The sequence below is a fragment of the Manacus vitellinus genome, unplaced genomic scaffold, assembly GCF_001715985.3.
Source record: "Manacus vitellinus isolate BGI_N305 unplaced genomic scaffold, ASM171598v3 scaffold_7_pilon, whole genome shotgun sequence".
Taxonomy (NCBI): Eukaryota; Metazoa; Chordata; class Aves; order Passeriformes; family Pipridae; genus Manacus; species Manacus vitellinus.
In genome coordinates this window covers 7206305-7222804 of record NW_021940813.1, presented here as the reverse complement: position 1 = coordinate 7222804, position 16500 = coordinate 7206305, and the positions used below count along the sequence as shown (strand labels likewise).

The following is a 16500-nucleotide window of genomic DNA, read 5'->3' as shown; positions in this document are numbered from 1 at the left end:
CTAAGTAACATAAAGTCTATCAGTAAAGAAAAAGAATTAAAAAGATCTCAGAAGTTGATGTATGTGTAATGTCATTTTACTTTACAGACTGAACTGCATGAATTCTGTTAGCTTAATTCAGTGCCTAGCTTAATTTTATGTTAGCAAAAAATTAACAGAATAGTCAATCTGTCCACAATTTGCTTTAACATGGATCTAGTACTACTGTTGCTATCTAGCTGGTTGCAGATTCTGGTTGTTCAATACATCTTCCAGGTAATTATTTCTGGCATAGATTCTATTGATCTATTTAAAACTGGTCTCCATCACACATCTCCATTGCTAGGAGGGGATGAATGTGGACTATTGGCTTGCTTTTAGATGTCATTCATTAATTTTCCTATATGTGACCCCTAATAATTCCTTATAAAAATAATTCTTTTTTTCAGGAAGGATAGGAAATGATCAGTAACCTAGGCATTTCAAATCATTTGGAATGAGAACACAAATTAGAAATGCAATAACTCACTTTTCTGTCAGAATCTCCATCATAGACAACTCTCAGCACAGTTCCCTCATAATAGCACTGTAAGAATCCACTTTTCTTAAATACCTCTTTTCAGCACAGCAGTAGCAGAACAATACCAAAATGAACTACAGAAGAATATATAAGGTTTTTTCTAAATTATTAGTATTTAAATGATCTACCTATCCCCATTCATCATCCAGTAATTGAGATTGCTGGTTTAGTATTAAGATGTTTGTAATAATATGGGATTTTAACCTTGCCAATTCTATTTATTTACTTTTTATAGCCACATATGAACACAACTGAAATGTAGCCAATTATCTTAAGGTGTTGCCTTACTTTTTGTCTTATTTTGAGAAAAGATGACTAGGGACAAAATGATTGTCCCCAGTCCCACAGAAAGTCATTTTGGAGTAGATGATGAGTAAATCAGTGAGAAGTTGAATTCTGATCGATGTCTAACTGCAAACTCTGCTCAGCTTACAAATAGGAAATAAGTTTCAGGTTGACATTTTCCAGTGAACATTTGTCAGAGACATACAATTGGCAACAACTGTCAGTGATGCTGAAGAAAGTTTGAAATAAGCAGCTTATAATTCAAGCAAAAAATTGTAAATAGGCTGTGAAAAAAAAATTAAAAGCATACTTGCAGCCTTTGTGAATACCCTTGTTACATTAAATATATTAAAATCCATAATCTATATGCAAAGTTCATGTAACTGCTTTACTAGTAACTATAAAAGCAAATCTTCAAGAAGCACCAATTCTTAAGGAGAAGACTAAGACTTTAATGAAAATTCTTTACAGGAAAATACAAGACTTATGTCACTAAATTCTGTTCTGCTTTTTACAGTTATCAATCATCATACTGAGTCAAGGTGCCCTCTTTATGTGACAGTGAAGGAGAACAAATTATCGTATAGCAGAATGGAGTTAATTTAAAATAGGTCTATACAATTCAGCTTTTATTTGGCATGTGCTCTTAAGACATGCACTTCTGCTTTGAACTACTGCCTGTTCTTGATTTTTTTTTTTTACAGTGGTTAAAAAAGAAAAAAATCAGAAAGTATTTATATACTCCATGGAGTCTAGAGGCTCTGCTGTTCCCTCACAGCGTTGTGTATGACAGAAAACTGAACCAGTTATATGTCACTAGTGGTACTGTAGAACATCACTGGCATAAGAAAGTGCTTTTCACTGTGCTCTCCTAAGTGTGTTGGGAACTACCTTTAGCAACAGATAAACCACACTGTTAAAACTGCCTCCCCAGTCACAAAATTCTGTGCACAACATCCCAAAATAATGGCTATTAGTTTAAAAAAAAAATAATGGCTATTAGTTTAAAAAAAAATCAGAGTGCAAAGTATAAAAATCTGAAACTTCCTATGGGTACTAATTCCTATTAGTATTTTCAGCAGGTGTCTACAGATAGACAACAAAACAGTGAGAAGATATCAGCATGACATGTAAGGATTGTTACATGCTACTATCATGACCATTATCAAGGTTTTGGATGGCATGGAGCAAAGGAGAGTCTGGGGAAGAAAGAGAGGCAAAGTGGTTCTACTGCCAGTTCCTGGAATAGGTCTTTGAATAAGATAGCAAATGGATGAGGAAGTCATGATTCCAAATCAATTACATACCAGGAAAAGCTTAACATAAAAATGGAATGGTGGTCTCATGAGACCCTAACAGTTCCAGGCATTCTGATGAAAAGGAGAAAATTTCATTAGTGATTGCAAGAGGAGAGCATCGTTGAATTTGCTGCAGAGAGGAGTAGAAATCATAGGCCATGTCTAAAAAATGATCTGAGGTACAATCAAACTGATCAGGCGATGGTATGAGGGGACATAGATTCATTTGTGCTTGAACTGAATTTAAAAGAATTAAATGATGGTTTGTATTTTACCGGACAGAAAGGTATGATTGGAAGGGACAGAGAATGTGTGTTATTATGAGAGTAAGTTATATTTCAGTCTGTAGATAAGATCATTCATATGAGAGAAGAAAAAAGGGAGAATAACGGATGACATCAGAGAAGTCTGAAGAATATTTTGATTATAGATCATCTGTAGTCTAGTATGTATCCTTTGGGGTGGATGTGTGAAACTATCTCGTCCTCACAATCAGAGATGAACATTAATACAGATCAAAGATCTGTAATAAAAATAATCCATTATTATTATTATTATTATTACATTATTAATAATAATCCACTATTTTGTGTGAGTTCAATATTATACCATGACCTTAAGAGCTCCAGCAACTATAACTAAAGAGAACAGTGACAAATAGTACTAGGATAAACATATTCCCTAGTAAGTTATTAATCAGCTTAGGTTTGGGAAATAGGTCATATGCAATCACATATGACCAACATTTTGAAGATCTGCTCAGAAGGTGCTTGGGGTTCTTAGATGTACAGAGAGAAATAAGTACTGTTCCTCACAGTGTAATATCACTAGTCATTGTAATATACACTATAAAAACCAGAGCAAGGATGAGACGTATAATATATCAATTTGATAATGTTTGGCTGAAAATATAATTTATAAAGAAAAAATCTTATTGTTCACTAACAACTTTTAACTGAAGGCTACATAAACTTGTGTATTATTCAACAAATTTAATTTTTAATTGAAACATTTGCAAAGGAAAAGTATTTAACCTTTAAGTGAATCAATTAATAAGACATTCATTATGTTATCTAGGACAGATTTTTTAAACCATAATAGGACTCAGAACTATAATTATGGATTCAACATTTCTGGTCACAGAATCAAGCCACCTGTCTTTGTTTTCCTTTAATATCAGAGATTCAGTGTTTCTGTTCAGAATACCTTCCTCAAAATTTATGAAAAAACCTGCCTATGGCTGCAATAGCACTTTCTGGGAATTTATAAGTAGATCTCTTCTGTTCATTTATGAATTTAAATGAAGATAAACAAATTTTGCAGCTAGCTGTTCAACAGCTAACAAGTATTTCATTTGTTCTTGTATAGTATTTGTATAGGATACTCATTAAACTTTCTGTGTGATTAAAATTCAAGGGCTTCTATTTTAATAAACTACATTTGATTTTTAAAGGCATTCTTTTCTTGCCATTAGTCATTCTATTTCCTCTTTCTTAGATCCTAGTGTTCTACTAGAGAAAATAACAGTTAGCTCAGGTCTCTTTCAAAATGACTGATGATTCCCATTTATGCGACTGAAACAGAAGCACTTTGTTCTTATCAAAATGGCAACTGCCTCTATTGTGCTCTAGCTGAAGGAATCCTGTAGTATTTATCAAATCTGGCCATGGCAGTCAACCTGAAAGAGGACAAGTCTGCCTGAGTTTCTCAATAAGCAACGATTTTATGAAACAACCCTTGAAAGAAGATAGGCATTAAGTTATAGAAAATAATGACAGGTTTTCCAGGGCTGCAGCTTTTTTTTTTTAGACTATCTTTAGTTATGAAGCCTAATTATCAAAAAAGACAGATAGCAAATAAAAAAACCAATAAACCCACATATTTTAAATTATTTAAAACCTATTCTACAAGTATAAACACAATAATGCAGTCATCATACCTTAAAAAGTATAATAAAGAACAAAATTAATTTTATATACTTTTATCATATATTCCCCTATCTACTGCATTTTGCTTTCTTTAACTTTTAACTCTGCACCTCTTGAATTACCAGTGAGTGTGCTGAGGATTTTTACACATTTACGTAGTGTTTTTACCCATGTCAGCAATATACATTCTCAACACTCATTCAATTGTATTTTAATTGCTGAGGTTATAAAACTCTTTATATGTGCTTTTTAATATAAATCACTATGGTACAAAGCTATCAATTTCTCATTCTAAAAGATAATTCCTGATCTAGGGATTCATGCAATGAACAGTTTTATACGCAGAAATACTGATAAACTGACACATACCTTGACTTTTTCTAAGTGATCCTGCAGAGAGTCAATTAGCAGATCCCCCACTGGCTGCCAGGATCCCTTGAATGCTTCAGCCTGGCGTAGTTTCAGATCCAGTTCATCCATTGCCTCTTGAAGGGCCTGCAGTCTTTCAAGAGCATCATCTATCTTCTTTTGCCAATCAGCAGACTGCACATTCAGCTTATCCCACTCAGTTCTGACCTCATCTGCTTGCCTTTGGAGAAGTTTAGTGACATGGTGGGCTCTTTCCTCAGGTGACAGATCTAAATGTGAAAATCAAGAGGCTCTTAAGACATATTCTGCCTTAGAACTAAAGCAATTGCCATCTGTGAAAGTTCAAATCTCAGTGAGAAACTATTCATAACCAAATGCACCTGTGAAATTTGTTTTATTAATGTATTCTTGTTTGCAAATCTCATAAAAACTTTAAATCTTGACAGCATAAAGATCAACAAAATACGCATTTAAGTACTTAAAGGCATTTTGAATCAGGCAAGGTATAGCTAAAAGTTTATCAGCTGTGTCCTGATTCAGCACAATATTTCTGCACATAGATAAATATTAATCACTGTGAAGCTTTTGCTGCAATTGAGTGGATTTGTGAGCTTCTGTAGTACTGAGACTACAAGGTGAATTTTAGCTTAAATTGCAGCTTTGAGACCTCAGATGGGCCTATAGTTATAGACAAGTCCTGAAGGTTTAAAGGCAGTTTCAAAATCTGCTTATAAATATGCATGTCTATTTAGTGCCACAGTGTTCAGAGGGATTGCTAAGGCTTGCTTTCATCTATATTTTTAGCTTAGTTTCTGAATACTGGCATTCAGCTTGGAGTGTAAAAGGAATGCTTTGAGAGCGGCTGGCAGAATTTATTTAATCATCACTGATCATCACTGATCTTTCCAGCAATGTGTTATCACCCTGTTCTTTCTTCAATTACCTCTTGTTTCTGGGCCGATCTTCTCCAGTCCCTCCACAGGCTGCTCAGCGAGGAAGATTCGCACAGTCTCAAGTGCACTCCTGACAACAGGTTCTTTTGTTTTTATCTCCCTCTTGAAAGTCTAAGAAACAAATTTATTGTAAGTGGATCTGTAATGAAGTACCTTGTTTGCATCAATTTAAGAACAAAATTTCCAACAACAGCTTGCATGTGTGTATGACAAGTAGCAACAAAAAAAGATATAAAAGAGATAATCAGCTTTTGCTTAACATAAAATCACATTATATTCAAAGGAGCAAATGTACTGCCAGCATGCCACATTTTTCTTCCTTCAGCAACAGCTCCTTTTACTATCTCTCTTCTACTCCCTACTTTTAAAATGACCATGAGTAAGTTTCTCAAGATTAATATTTGAAATTTTGATAGGCTACTGAAAATACAAATATCTCAGTATTTATTCATTAATTCATTTATCTATTTTTGTTTCAGAGAGTGTAAGAATCCATTAATCTGAATCCAAATGCTCTCTGCATAAACATGTAGATGAAACTCAGCCTGTGGCTTGCATGTTGCATTGGCACTTTTGTATGTTGTACTGAATTTATCTAAGTGGTCCTTACCACTGTTTCATTTCAACATTTTCTTGTGTATTTATGAAACAATGTTGAATGCATACCATTTTCAAGTAGCATAGAGGTAAATTATGCAGATAATTATAGCACAGTGTAAAAAAAACACAACACTGCAAAAAAGAGAGCCAAATGCCATGGGTAGAAAACAGAAATTTTACTCCAGGCACCAGAAAATTCTTTTTACAACGCTGGCATTATATAAGCATCTATCACAATAAATTCACCAATTCAGTTAAATTAATTATTAAACCAAATTTGTATTTCTATGCAAACTAATGAAGGATTATAAATTCAATATTAAAAAGTTAATTACACTTTGAATTATATTTGATATGTGACTCTCTGCACAGGAAATACCTACCAGAACTAATAATGAGAACACCTTAGTTTATAATATGAGGACTCATAGGTAAAAAGTTCTTAACATATTTCAGGAAAGTAAACTTAGGGAAATTACTATATTATTCTATTATAAATATTAAAATACACTTTTTATTAAATGGTCAAGAACTGACCATAAGGTCTGTAACTGTGCTTGGGAGAACCCTTTAGCAAAGTCCACTTGGCTGAATGAAATAAAGTAAAAAATCTTCATTTTGTGCCAAGGACATTGATGGGACTAGAATCTTTTCCCAGAATGTATCTGCTATCATAAGAGAATCTGCTGTTTTATTAATAACTGTGATAAATGTTTTAAACAATATTTTAAAACCCAACACCGATTTTCACAAATAAAGTAGAGTACTGTATATTAACAAGTAAACTACCACTGGACATTGCTCTGCATAAAATCTGAGTGGGTTTACTAGAGGGTTGAAACTTAGACATTTTTAGGTCTGTAATTCTTACAATTCATGTTTGACTCTTGCATGAAATGCAACAGAAAGAGGAAATATAATAAACTCTTTTCATGCCTCCAAAAGAGGAAAATCTATTGCTTTAATTAGCCTTTGTTGTCCTCTCACATCATTCTATCCCACTAGAATGGTGTGGCAGGTCTGCAGCTCAAGTAAGCCAGCAGGTAGCATAACTTAAAAGCCAGCATGGTAGTCCCCATGGACTGTCAGCCTTGCTCTCATCTGATAGTGCTAAAAGTAACTCCAACAGTCAAATTCACTTAAACCAGTGGTTTTTAAACACTAAATGGTATAACAGCTTAAAGATATAATGTGCTTTATAAAAATCTACAAAGACAAATTATTTCTCAGAAATGTCTGTGCCCAAAATCAGTCAAATAGAAGGCACATGCACTGAGGTCTGTCCTGCCAACACACATCAACAGCAGGAAGGACTCATGGATATTCCAGGGGAACACAGAAATACACTGAAGGATAGGATACTTAAAAGCCAGAAATACCTCTGAGTTCTGCATTTGGGAGTGAGTCCTGCTGTAAATTGTGCTACTGCTGAAGTCAGGTCACCTCTAGCTATGTACATGTGCACTCCATGAGAAGGACACAAAATTCCTTCTTTCAGTTTGTCCTACTTTTGCAGAAAACCACAGCAATCAAATACATGTAGTGGCATTGTATTTCAAGGAGATGTTTAAAGTCATATTTCTGCTGTACCTCTTGTGCAACAGGAGAACATAACCAGGTATGTGCACTGCATCCCAAAAAGTGTGTGAGCAGGAATCGTCGTATCTTTCCCAAAACAATAGCGAATGGGAGCTTTCAGATTTTGTACATTTTGTATTTAGCCACAACCAGAAAAAGTCTTTCTAACACTGAAAACAGTGAGCCAATGTGTCACATTTTTCCTCCCCAACTTTTGCATTCTGAATGTTGGAGCTGGTGGAGGTGATTATAGTCTGTAAATCCTGAGTTACAGAATAGTACACAGTGTGGTGTTGAGATCTATTTACAATTCTCATCTCCTTCCCTAGTTTTGATCTGCAAACTTCTACCGAGTGAGTTAAAATATGTTTCAGTATGAGAAATTTGAAAAGGAGAGGATTAAAAAAACATGAGGCTGAAGCAGTAGCACAGAACAGCATTAAAAATAATGAATGCTCATTTCATACTAACCCATTCCAAAAGAAGTTCTTACTCTATGAAGGTAAAGCTGCTTTTCTGATTGAAGTTTTATTGTGAAATATGTACATGCTACCAATAAAAATCATAAGCAGCAATAAAGTACATTTTCTCTACTTTTGGAGGAAAAAAAATTATCTATCTAGAGTCCTGACAAGTACATCTTTATAATAACCAGACCATCACTGAAAGTAGAATTAGCCTAAATTAATGTCTAATGTACAGCTAATGATTTCAGGCTAATTTCATTGAATTCCTTAACTTCTTCCACAGTTTGTGGTGACTGTAGGGGAAATCGAATATGCACAATGTATGACCTGACAAAAAAGTAAGTAAACTACTTTATTTAACCATGTCTATTTGTCATCAACACTACAGCAGTAATGGCATTCTGTCCACCATTTTAATAATGCATATATTGATCAGCTTATCTCAGACCTCCACTACCTCTTCATGAGTGTCCTTAAATCTCTCTAAATGAAGAAACAAAGATTGTTTAACTTGAAAAATGTGAATATAATGAGAAAACAGTTACATCGATAAAACTAACATTAATCTCTGTTATTTAAAAAAAACAGGTATTTTTTCTTTCAATGAATTTTAAAGCAAAAAAGTACAATTAGATTAATTCAAGATGTTTGCCAACCAGAATGCTTTTTAAAAAAGGGGTTTTGACTTCAACTGTTAAAAGTAGATATCAACTGTGCCACCAGAAAAGGTTAGTGTGTCGAAGCAGGAACTGTACTCCTCCTTAGGCAGTGGTGCTATAGATTTCATGTGAAAGGGTTTCCATGGAATTGTTAATAACTACATTCTATATTCATAAATGCTATTTATGCTGTTAATAAAATCACTACATAGAAAATGAGGCAACTCTAAAAAATGAAAGAAATAGCAGGCTATCTGCAGGATGTCTAAGTTACTTAAATGAGACAAATAGTAGTTAATAAAATTTCAATAAAACAATATTATGATACTTAGTAAAGCAAAGAAAACTGTGAGATAATTAAATAATGTTTTGATGAACAGGAGACAGAATTTTGTACGGATTCTTTTCCGTCCTCTATAAGAGATACTTGAAGATCAGACAGGATAAATTAAATTTCAATGATTCTGTCTGTTCTTTTTTCTACAGGGAATCAGAATACCTACAACTAGAAAGGCCTCACATCAGACTCCTGTGGTGCTACAGAATGGGAAAAGGAAAGAAGGCATATTTCTAAAAGGAACTAAAATGTTCTAACTTCGATACTAGACAGGATGACCAAAAATCTGTGTTATGCATCTGCAAGTGGCAGAGAAGGTATAAAGGAGAAGATCTATTTTGTAAAGTCATGTTGCACCTATTCATGTTAATTTACTTTTATACAACACTTTTAATCTCTAAAAGTTCTAAATACTTTGTTTGATTGGTGAGAGACAGAGAGATCACTTAGTTCATCACTGAAGTCCTGCCATCTTTATGGTGAATTCTGGGTAACTTTCAAACAGCTTATAAAGCAATATACAATACTAAAATTTTATGAGAAGTAATTTCTTTAGATGAAAAAATATTTCTTCTGTCTAGGAGAAAAAAAACGATGTTTTCAAAGACTCAAATACTATTTAGATGAGAAAACCTTTATTGGAACAATTCTACAAAAATCGTTCTCTAAGTCTTGTTTTGGCTTAAGAGTCATCTTTGGAGAAACGGATTGAGTTAATGTTATGCTGAGTTAAAGCAACATCTATATTGTGTCTTTCATCCTGATGTTCTGGATGGGCTTTAAAACTACTTTATGGAAGTTGCTACAGACAGCTGGCTAGAACAGACCTCAGGTATATCATATATCTTAACTTTCATGGTGGAAAGGTGAAAAAAGGAATAGTCCTGCTCCATAAAGTCATGGATGTTTATTCCTCACTGTTTCTGCGATAATGCTTTAAGTCCTGAGTAAAGTTTGGTGAGAAAGACACATCCTATGCATCACCTCTCCAGAAGGAAGATCTAAACGCGACCAAGCTGCCCCTTGGAGCAAAGCATTATCTTAGAAAAGCATTTGGCACTGAGAGAGAGGGTTTTTGTTCCTCTTTCTCTTTGGCTTTTTCAGCCATTTGGTGAAGATAGGCCCCGAGAAACCATATTGGCACTGGTTCCCATCAGTCTGCTACTGATGAGAATAACTTTTGGCTATGCCAAAATCCATGCCTGACAATATGGTACTTCTTGATTTTTCACAAACTCAGAATTCCAAATAACTTGAAGCAGCAAGATATGTCATGTTCTCTTTCCAAATTTTGTCTCACTATTTGTTCTCAATTGTGTCTTTCTGCATGAAGGAGATCAGTGTTTACATTTAGCTACCTGATGAATGGAAAAAACACAGATACAATTTCATTTTATAGTAACATTTCACATTTCTCCATTAGGCAATAAAATCAGAGATTTAGGAGCTTCAGAAACAATACCTTTCGTGGCAAGCTTCACAAACTGAAAGTTACATATATGCAGCACAATGCTTTGAGAGGATGATCATTGGTTTTGAAATACTCTCTTCTTGTGGAAGCAAGTTGTCTGGCTGACAATTTAAATTTTTCAATAAAAATACATTTGTTCAAAATAACTTTTTAGATACCCACTGAAGCATAATTGGACACCAAAGAGGAGGTAAAACACCTCCCATAACATTATTATTTTAATTAAAGGCACATGTGGATGAAGTAGAGGAGAGCTTGAATACTACATCCAAGTAAATTCCAAGAAAAGGAAAAGTGTATAGTGGAGGTACTAGTGTGATTTCACATTCAGATCAGAATAGACCTCAATGGTATAGTTAAATTAAAAGCTGTTTACCTGAAAGCAGACATTAGGGTAGCATCAGATAGGTGAGAGAACTTGGTTCAACGCAGGAGATATACTTAAAGTATACCTTTACCACCAAAAAATCTGTGTGAATCTTTGTATGAAGAATTATTCAGAAGTATTGTGTTATTTTGGAGGGTGTTCATTTGGTGGATTTTAAAAAAATCAACTTTCCATACAAGCATTCAATGTAGGTTCCTTGTTAATGCACATCTTAGTCTAGAACAGTCCCCATATGACACTGCTATTGCCTTTCCATAAGAATTCCATGATGAAACCAGTGTGAGCCATGGAGAGTTGTCACAATGATGCAGAGCTGTGCATTAGGGCTGATATCAGCTACTCTTTTCAATAGCAAAATAGGGGTTCAAAAAGTACACATGAAGTTTAAATGCCTGATCTAGAAAAATTTTCAGAACTACTTATTTAATCCTCAAAAAATACTGGGTTAGTAATTGTTCTGGCCATGAAATCTGCCTTTCTGTGATAGGTCTGTGAAGGTCACGGTAGTAAACACTCCGTTCTCCAAAAGGCTGATTTTCTCTTCTGTGTTTGAAAGTTGTAGCTATTATTCTCAAGAAAGAACTTTGGTTTTCATTCTAAAATGTATTTTACATGGTGTCTTCCTTTTTCCAACAAGGACCGTGTCATGCAGCACTAACCTGCCAAACAAAAAGCAATGACCAAAAGATTTTTAAAAAGCCCATACCCGATGGATGTCATTCTGTTTCTGCACAGTGGGAAGATCTCCACCAATGGGTGCTTGCTGTTTTAATTCATCCTCTTTCAACTGCAGCCATGCTAAAAGTTCCTGAAGAGAGAGATGCAATCGCTTCCACTGGTCGGTACTGGCTTCCAAATGGGATCTGAAGGCATGTGTTAAATATAAGATAGATTCAGTCACAGTGAAAGTAAAAACCAAATTGTACAAGCTTATTTACTGGAAAAAATCCTAGTGTTTCATTAACTTAATGATTTTTAAACAGCTTCAGTAGCTTCGAATTAGATTCTGACAACACAGATTTAAATTTGGTTCTGCAGTCTTGGCTTTTTTTGCATCTCTTGTTTTTTGTTTTTAATTGTTTGGTTTGTTTTGGTTTTTAAGCTTTCCTCTTCAGCAGTGAGTAATCGCTGTGTTGAATTGTCAGTCTCCCTAGAAGTGCACAAATATTATGCAGGACTAGCATAAGAGTAGTGTAGTCATCACTTAGGATTACTGGGAGTTTAATTACCTGAAATGTAGAGAGCAGTTTTCCAACTCAGAGAAGAGCAAGCATTTCTTTAAACCACTACATAAACCATTTAGCTCACACAAGATTCATTCTCTTATTTTAAATGAAATTCTTTCAAAAAAGAAAAAAAATAGTGAGGAGATTGTTAAAGCCAACAGAATCCCCATACACTACTGAGGCAATTGTCTGTGCCATTTGAACAGAGGTGTGTATGAAACTAATTGAATCACTGGAAAAATTAAACGACAGAATACCACTTTATGCAAAAAAGGTCTCCATCATAATGACACCTTCTAAATATTTCTTCTGTATATGTACCACTTTTTATCTCAAACATCACTGCATTTGAGCAAGTTCATGGGTAGTATGCATGTGATGAAAAAATTCTCAGAAACCGTGAAGGGTTTTGTCCTTCTTCTTTTGCTCTTCAGAAAAAAAAGAAGGAACGTGTCTCTTTTTCTTTAGCTACTAATATCTTTTCAACCTCACATCCTTCATTTATTTTTAATGACTGATGATATGAAGATGGTTTTTGTCATTACACATCCTGACCTCCCTCAGGACCTGAGCTGAAAAAAGCTAATATTTCATACCTTACTTTGGAAAACACTTCTGCCTTTTGCTGTCCTCTGAACTACCACCAACACACAGCAAATGAGCAAATGAAAAAATGCCTGAGACTGAATGCAACAGAGCTGGGTTGCCTATTGTAAAAGTCATATTTCTGAAAGAAAGTTTCCTGGATAAATTATTTTGAAAAGAAATCTTCAGTCCATTGAAGTCTGAATGACCACTTGATCATTTGCAATGTTACCTTTTATTATATTTTCCCCTGCAATCAAAAGTTTTTTCCTCTCATGACACTACCTATGGATTTCTTTTACCCCTGGATTTTGTTTGGCAATTCTGTCCATTCTCCACACAACAGCTAAACCTTAAATAGTCTTCTCATTTGCAAGGCTATTTTTAGTTTTGCACTGGAAATAGCAGCCTTCAAAATAAAGCTTATCATAAATACTGGTTATTTAATCACTCACTTTCAAGACTCATTGATAAGTCATATCCAGCTCTAGAAAAAGCTTACATTTAGAGGGGGTACAGTTACTGTTTAAACATGCTAATCTCTCCCTCTGTAATTACAAAAGTTCATCATATGCCTCAAATCCTAATCCTCTACTATAATTTTCACACCAAAAAAACCTAATTCTTACAAAGTTAAGCCAACATTCAAAGTAGCAGAAATAATTTCAAAATAGACAAAAACATTGCTATCAGAAAGATTTTTACTAGCAAAATGCAGGATTCTGTCTTACACACGAACAGGAGGCTTTTGCTCATGTTCAGGTCCTACCTAATGTTCAGAGATTTCTTCCTAAGTTCACTCCATCTGAGGTTCATGTTATCCAGGCGTCTCTGCAAGAGGGTTGCATCTTCAGAGCCTTCAAGGGACCTCAGGATTTTCTGCCCGTTTTCATCCAGGCTGTGAAAGATGTCAGTGTGAGCATCAATTTCTGCCTGTAGTTCCTATGGAAGCAATAGAAAACAATACATGTGATTTCCTAAAAAAATCATAGAAACCATAATTTTTCAAAAGAGTGGAAAAATCGGTGCAACACAGAGCACAGGTTTTGATTACTGCTTTTATGGCAGTACCATGTACTGTAGACACAGCCATGTTCCCCTTTCACATGAAGGCCTTTCGCATTGAGTGCGACCTTTCTTTCATAGAGAGCATACTGAGCAAAATGCAGATGGTTAAAAGTGTAGCCTTTGACAGGCAACAAAGGAAGGACAGGATATATTTACTGTGCTGATGAGGGAAAAACAAACAAACACAAACCCCCAGGGTCTCAGGTAAATCTGACCTTCACGTGATACGTCTTCCGGTGCAACATTTTCAGTTTCAGCTGGGGACTGCAGCACCGGTCCTGCTGCATAGCAATTCCAGGAAATCTGGGTGTCTGCAGCAGCTGAGCTTTAAAATGCCAAGTTCACTTACATTCTGTTGACAGAATGCATTTTGGAGCCCAGGCCTCAGAAGTCAACAGCAATAAACAGCCACTTTGTGCTGTACCAAAACACTGGTTGAGGCCACGGATGTAGGAGGGCCTGAGAATAGCAAGGACCCAGAATGTGCAACTGGCAGCTCATGTTGAACAGCCAACTTTTCTTATCGCTCCGTAACTGCAGGCCAGCTCTACATTTTGGATTCATTTTTCCCCCTCATTTTTAGCACGGCTGTTTCTGCCAAAAGAACATTCTTTAGAGAGCTGCCTGGTACCAGCATTCCTGCCTGCCCACACAGTCAATGCAGCCTTTGTACGCTGGCTGCCCTTCTCCAAGATGTTTGCATGCTGCAGCTCCACAAGGTCAGATTCATTCGCAGGCAACGGTGGTTGAATCAAGCCCATTAAAAAGAATAAAAATAATAATAATAATAATTTAAATACGTACATGCGTGAGCACACACGTACTCTATGTGCAGCCGCATTCGCTTACTTTCAAACAAAGACACAAAGAAAATGTCCTAGTGAATAAAGCTCTGCATTTTCTCCTGGGATGCCTGGGCACTAAGTTTTCTGGTGGTGGTTTTCTTGCTACCCGAAATGGGAGTGCTAGGGACGAAGTGTGAAAGAGCAAGTGATTTATGGCATTTGAGAGCAAGATCCAGCACTAACTGAGCATCACAGATAGTCCCCAATGGAAATTTGTTGCAATTTTCTTTAGAAGGATGACTTTGAAGGAGGGAAGCACACAATCTGTCTACTTGGTGCATTCCTAATTGAATTGGTCTTATTTGATATTTTAAGTGCAATGTTAGCTGCACTGAATCATGAGTGGATTGTCCTTGTTCACCTACTGCTGTTCCAAATGTCCTTAACTGGACACCTATTCCTTGCAGAGCAATGACTAGTACAGTATTTGGGGAAATTTTAAGGTGGGCTAGCAATGTCTTCAGTACAGTATAAAAGTTTTTATCCAACTATTTTACTTATCTAAGGTCATCCTAGCAGTAAAGTAGTTAGGAATGAGTTTGGATACATCAGAGGTAACTCATCAGAATCCAAATATATTATAAACACTATATTTTTATTGATTGGTGTTAAATAAGCAATTCATATTTTTAAAAATGCCATTACTGAGGTACATAACAATGTATAGTATTCCAGGTATGAATGTCCTTACTTGAAAATTTGTACCTTAATTCAAGTCTGAATGTTGTTAGCTTCAGTTTCTATCTGCAATACTTTATTTCTGTTTGCTTTACTGAAGAATATTCTATTACCAAATTTCTTTCTCTCCATGTATGCATTTGGAGATTTTATTTAAGCTGGGTTAAGTATTACTATCCTGATGTAAACAGCCACGTAAGAAAGGATAAAGTTCGCAGTAAAAAAGTTAACTTTTAATTAAGTCTGTATACTTGTAAGGTCCTTCCACATTTAAAAATGATAAATCTATTCTGAATAGAAAGAATGAAAGGGTAAAAGAATTATATGCACTACCTCTTGCACAAAGTCCTTAGTTTTTAGGATGGTGATGGAAAGAGCTGCCTTCTCCTCTGAAAGAACATGTGCCATGAAACATGTTCAATAACAATTCACAGTAGGAAGCTGTCAAATTTATGCCCTCTTGGTGTTTTACCACACATTTACTCATAGCATTTTATAAGACAAAATTTCAAAAAAAAGGCTTTCTGTATTTTTCTTGTTTTTAGAAAAAGTGTCTTGGAGTTTGTACATTTTGTGGTTTTCTCCTGACACATACATAATTCTGAAAAGAAATTAAGCCATATCCTTTTTTATTTCAGAATACTATATAGAATCACAATACATCTGGACAGTTAGTTAAGCAGGAAACAAACATGAAAAGGGGAGTATTCTTGACAAAAGCTTAGTATTCAAGACTTGGTCTTCCTTATTCCAAATTACTTGTGTATACTGCACTACTTTTAATGGTCCCAGAAGAAGTTTATTCCAGCCATGCAGGAAGCCTACACAGAAGAAAGGCAACAACAAAGATATTTACTCCATTTTGGTTGGTGCATTTTCGTTCCTTTCTTTGTGACACTTTCACATCCCAAGAGAAGCAGAGAACATATAATAAAAAGACCTATATACCTTTTATTTGTTTTCTGAAATAAATAATGTCCATGTCTCAAAAGTACAATATGAACTAGGTTCTTTTTCTTGGCAATGATAAAGCAGGAAGATCTACTTAACCTCAAAAATGGCTAAGTTATTTGTAAAAGTGTGCTGTGATTACACACCATACCTAGAAGTACAGCATATAGACTAAATATATATTATTTATTGTATTTTCATCTTTTCCAACGTGTTCAAACACATGGAGAGACCATAGAGGATAAAAAATCAATC

At 35.1% G+C, this 16500-nt stretch overlaps 1 protein-coding gene across 7 annotated transcripts in view; it reads right to left on the bottom strand.

Moving 5' to 3' along the window:
* DMD (dystrophin) overlaps positions 1-16500 on the bottom strand; it is a 991087-nt gene that overhangs the window by 180663 nt on the left and 793924 nt on the right. For all 7 annotated transcript variants that reach the window (XM_018084043.3, XM_018084032.3, XM_018084034.3 and 4 more), the window contains 4 exons: positions 13473-13645; positions 11599-11755; positions 5383-5503; positions 4440-4708 (listed from right to left, as the gene is read on the bottom strand). In XM_018084043.3, coding sequence (XP_017939532.3) covers positions 4440-4708; positions 5383-5503; positions 11599-11755; positions 13473-13645 — 720 coding nt within the window. The remainder of the gene's footprint in view (positions 1-4439; positions 4709-5382; positions 5504-11598; positions 11756-13472; positions 13646-16500) is intronic.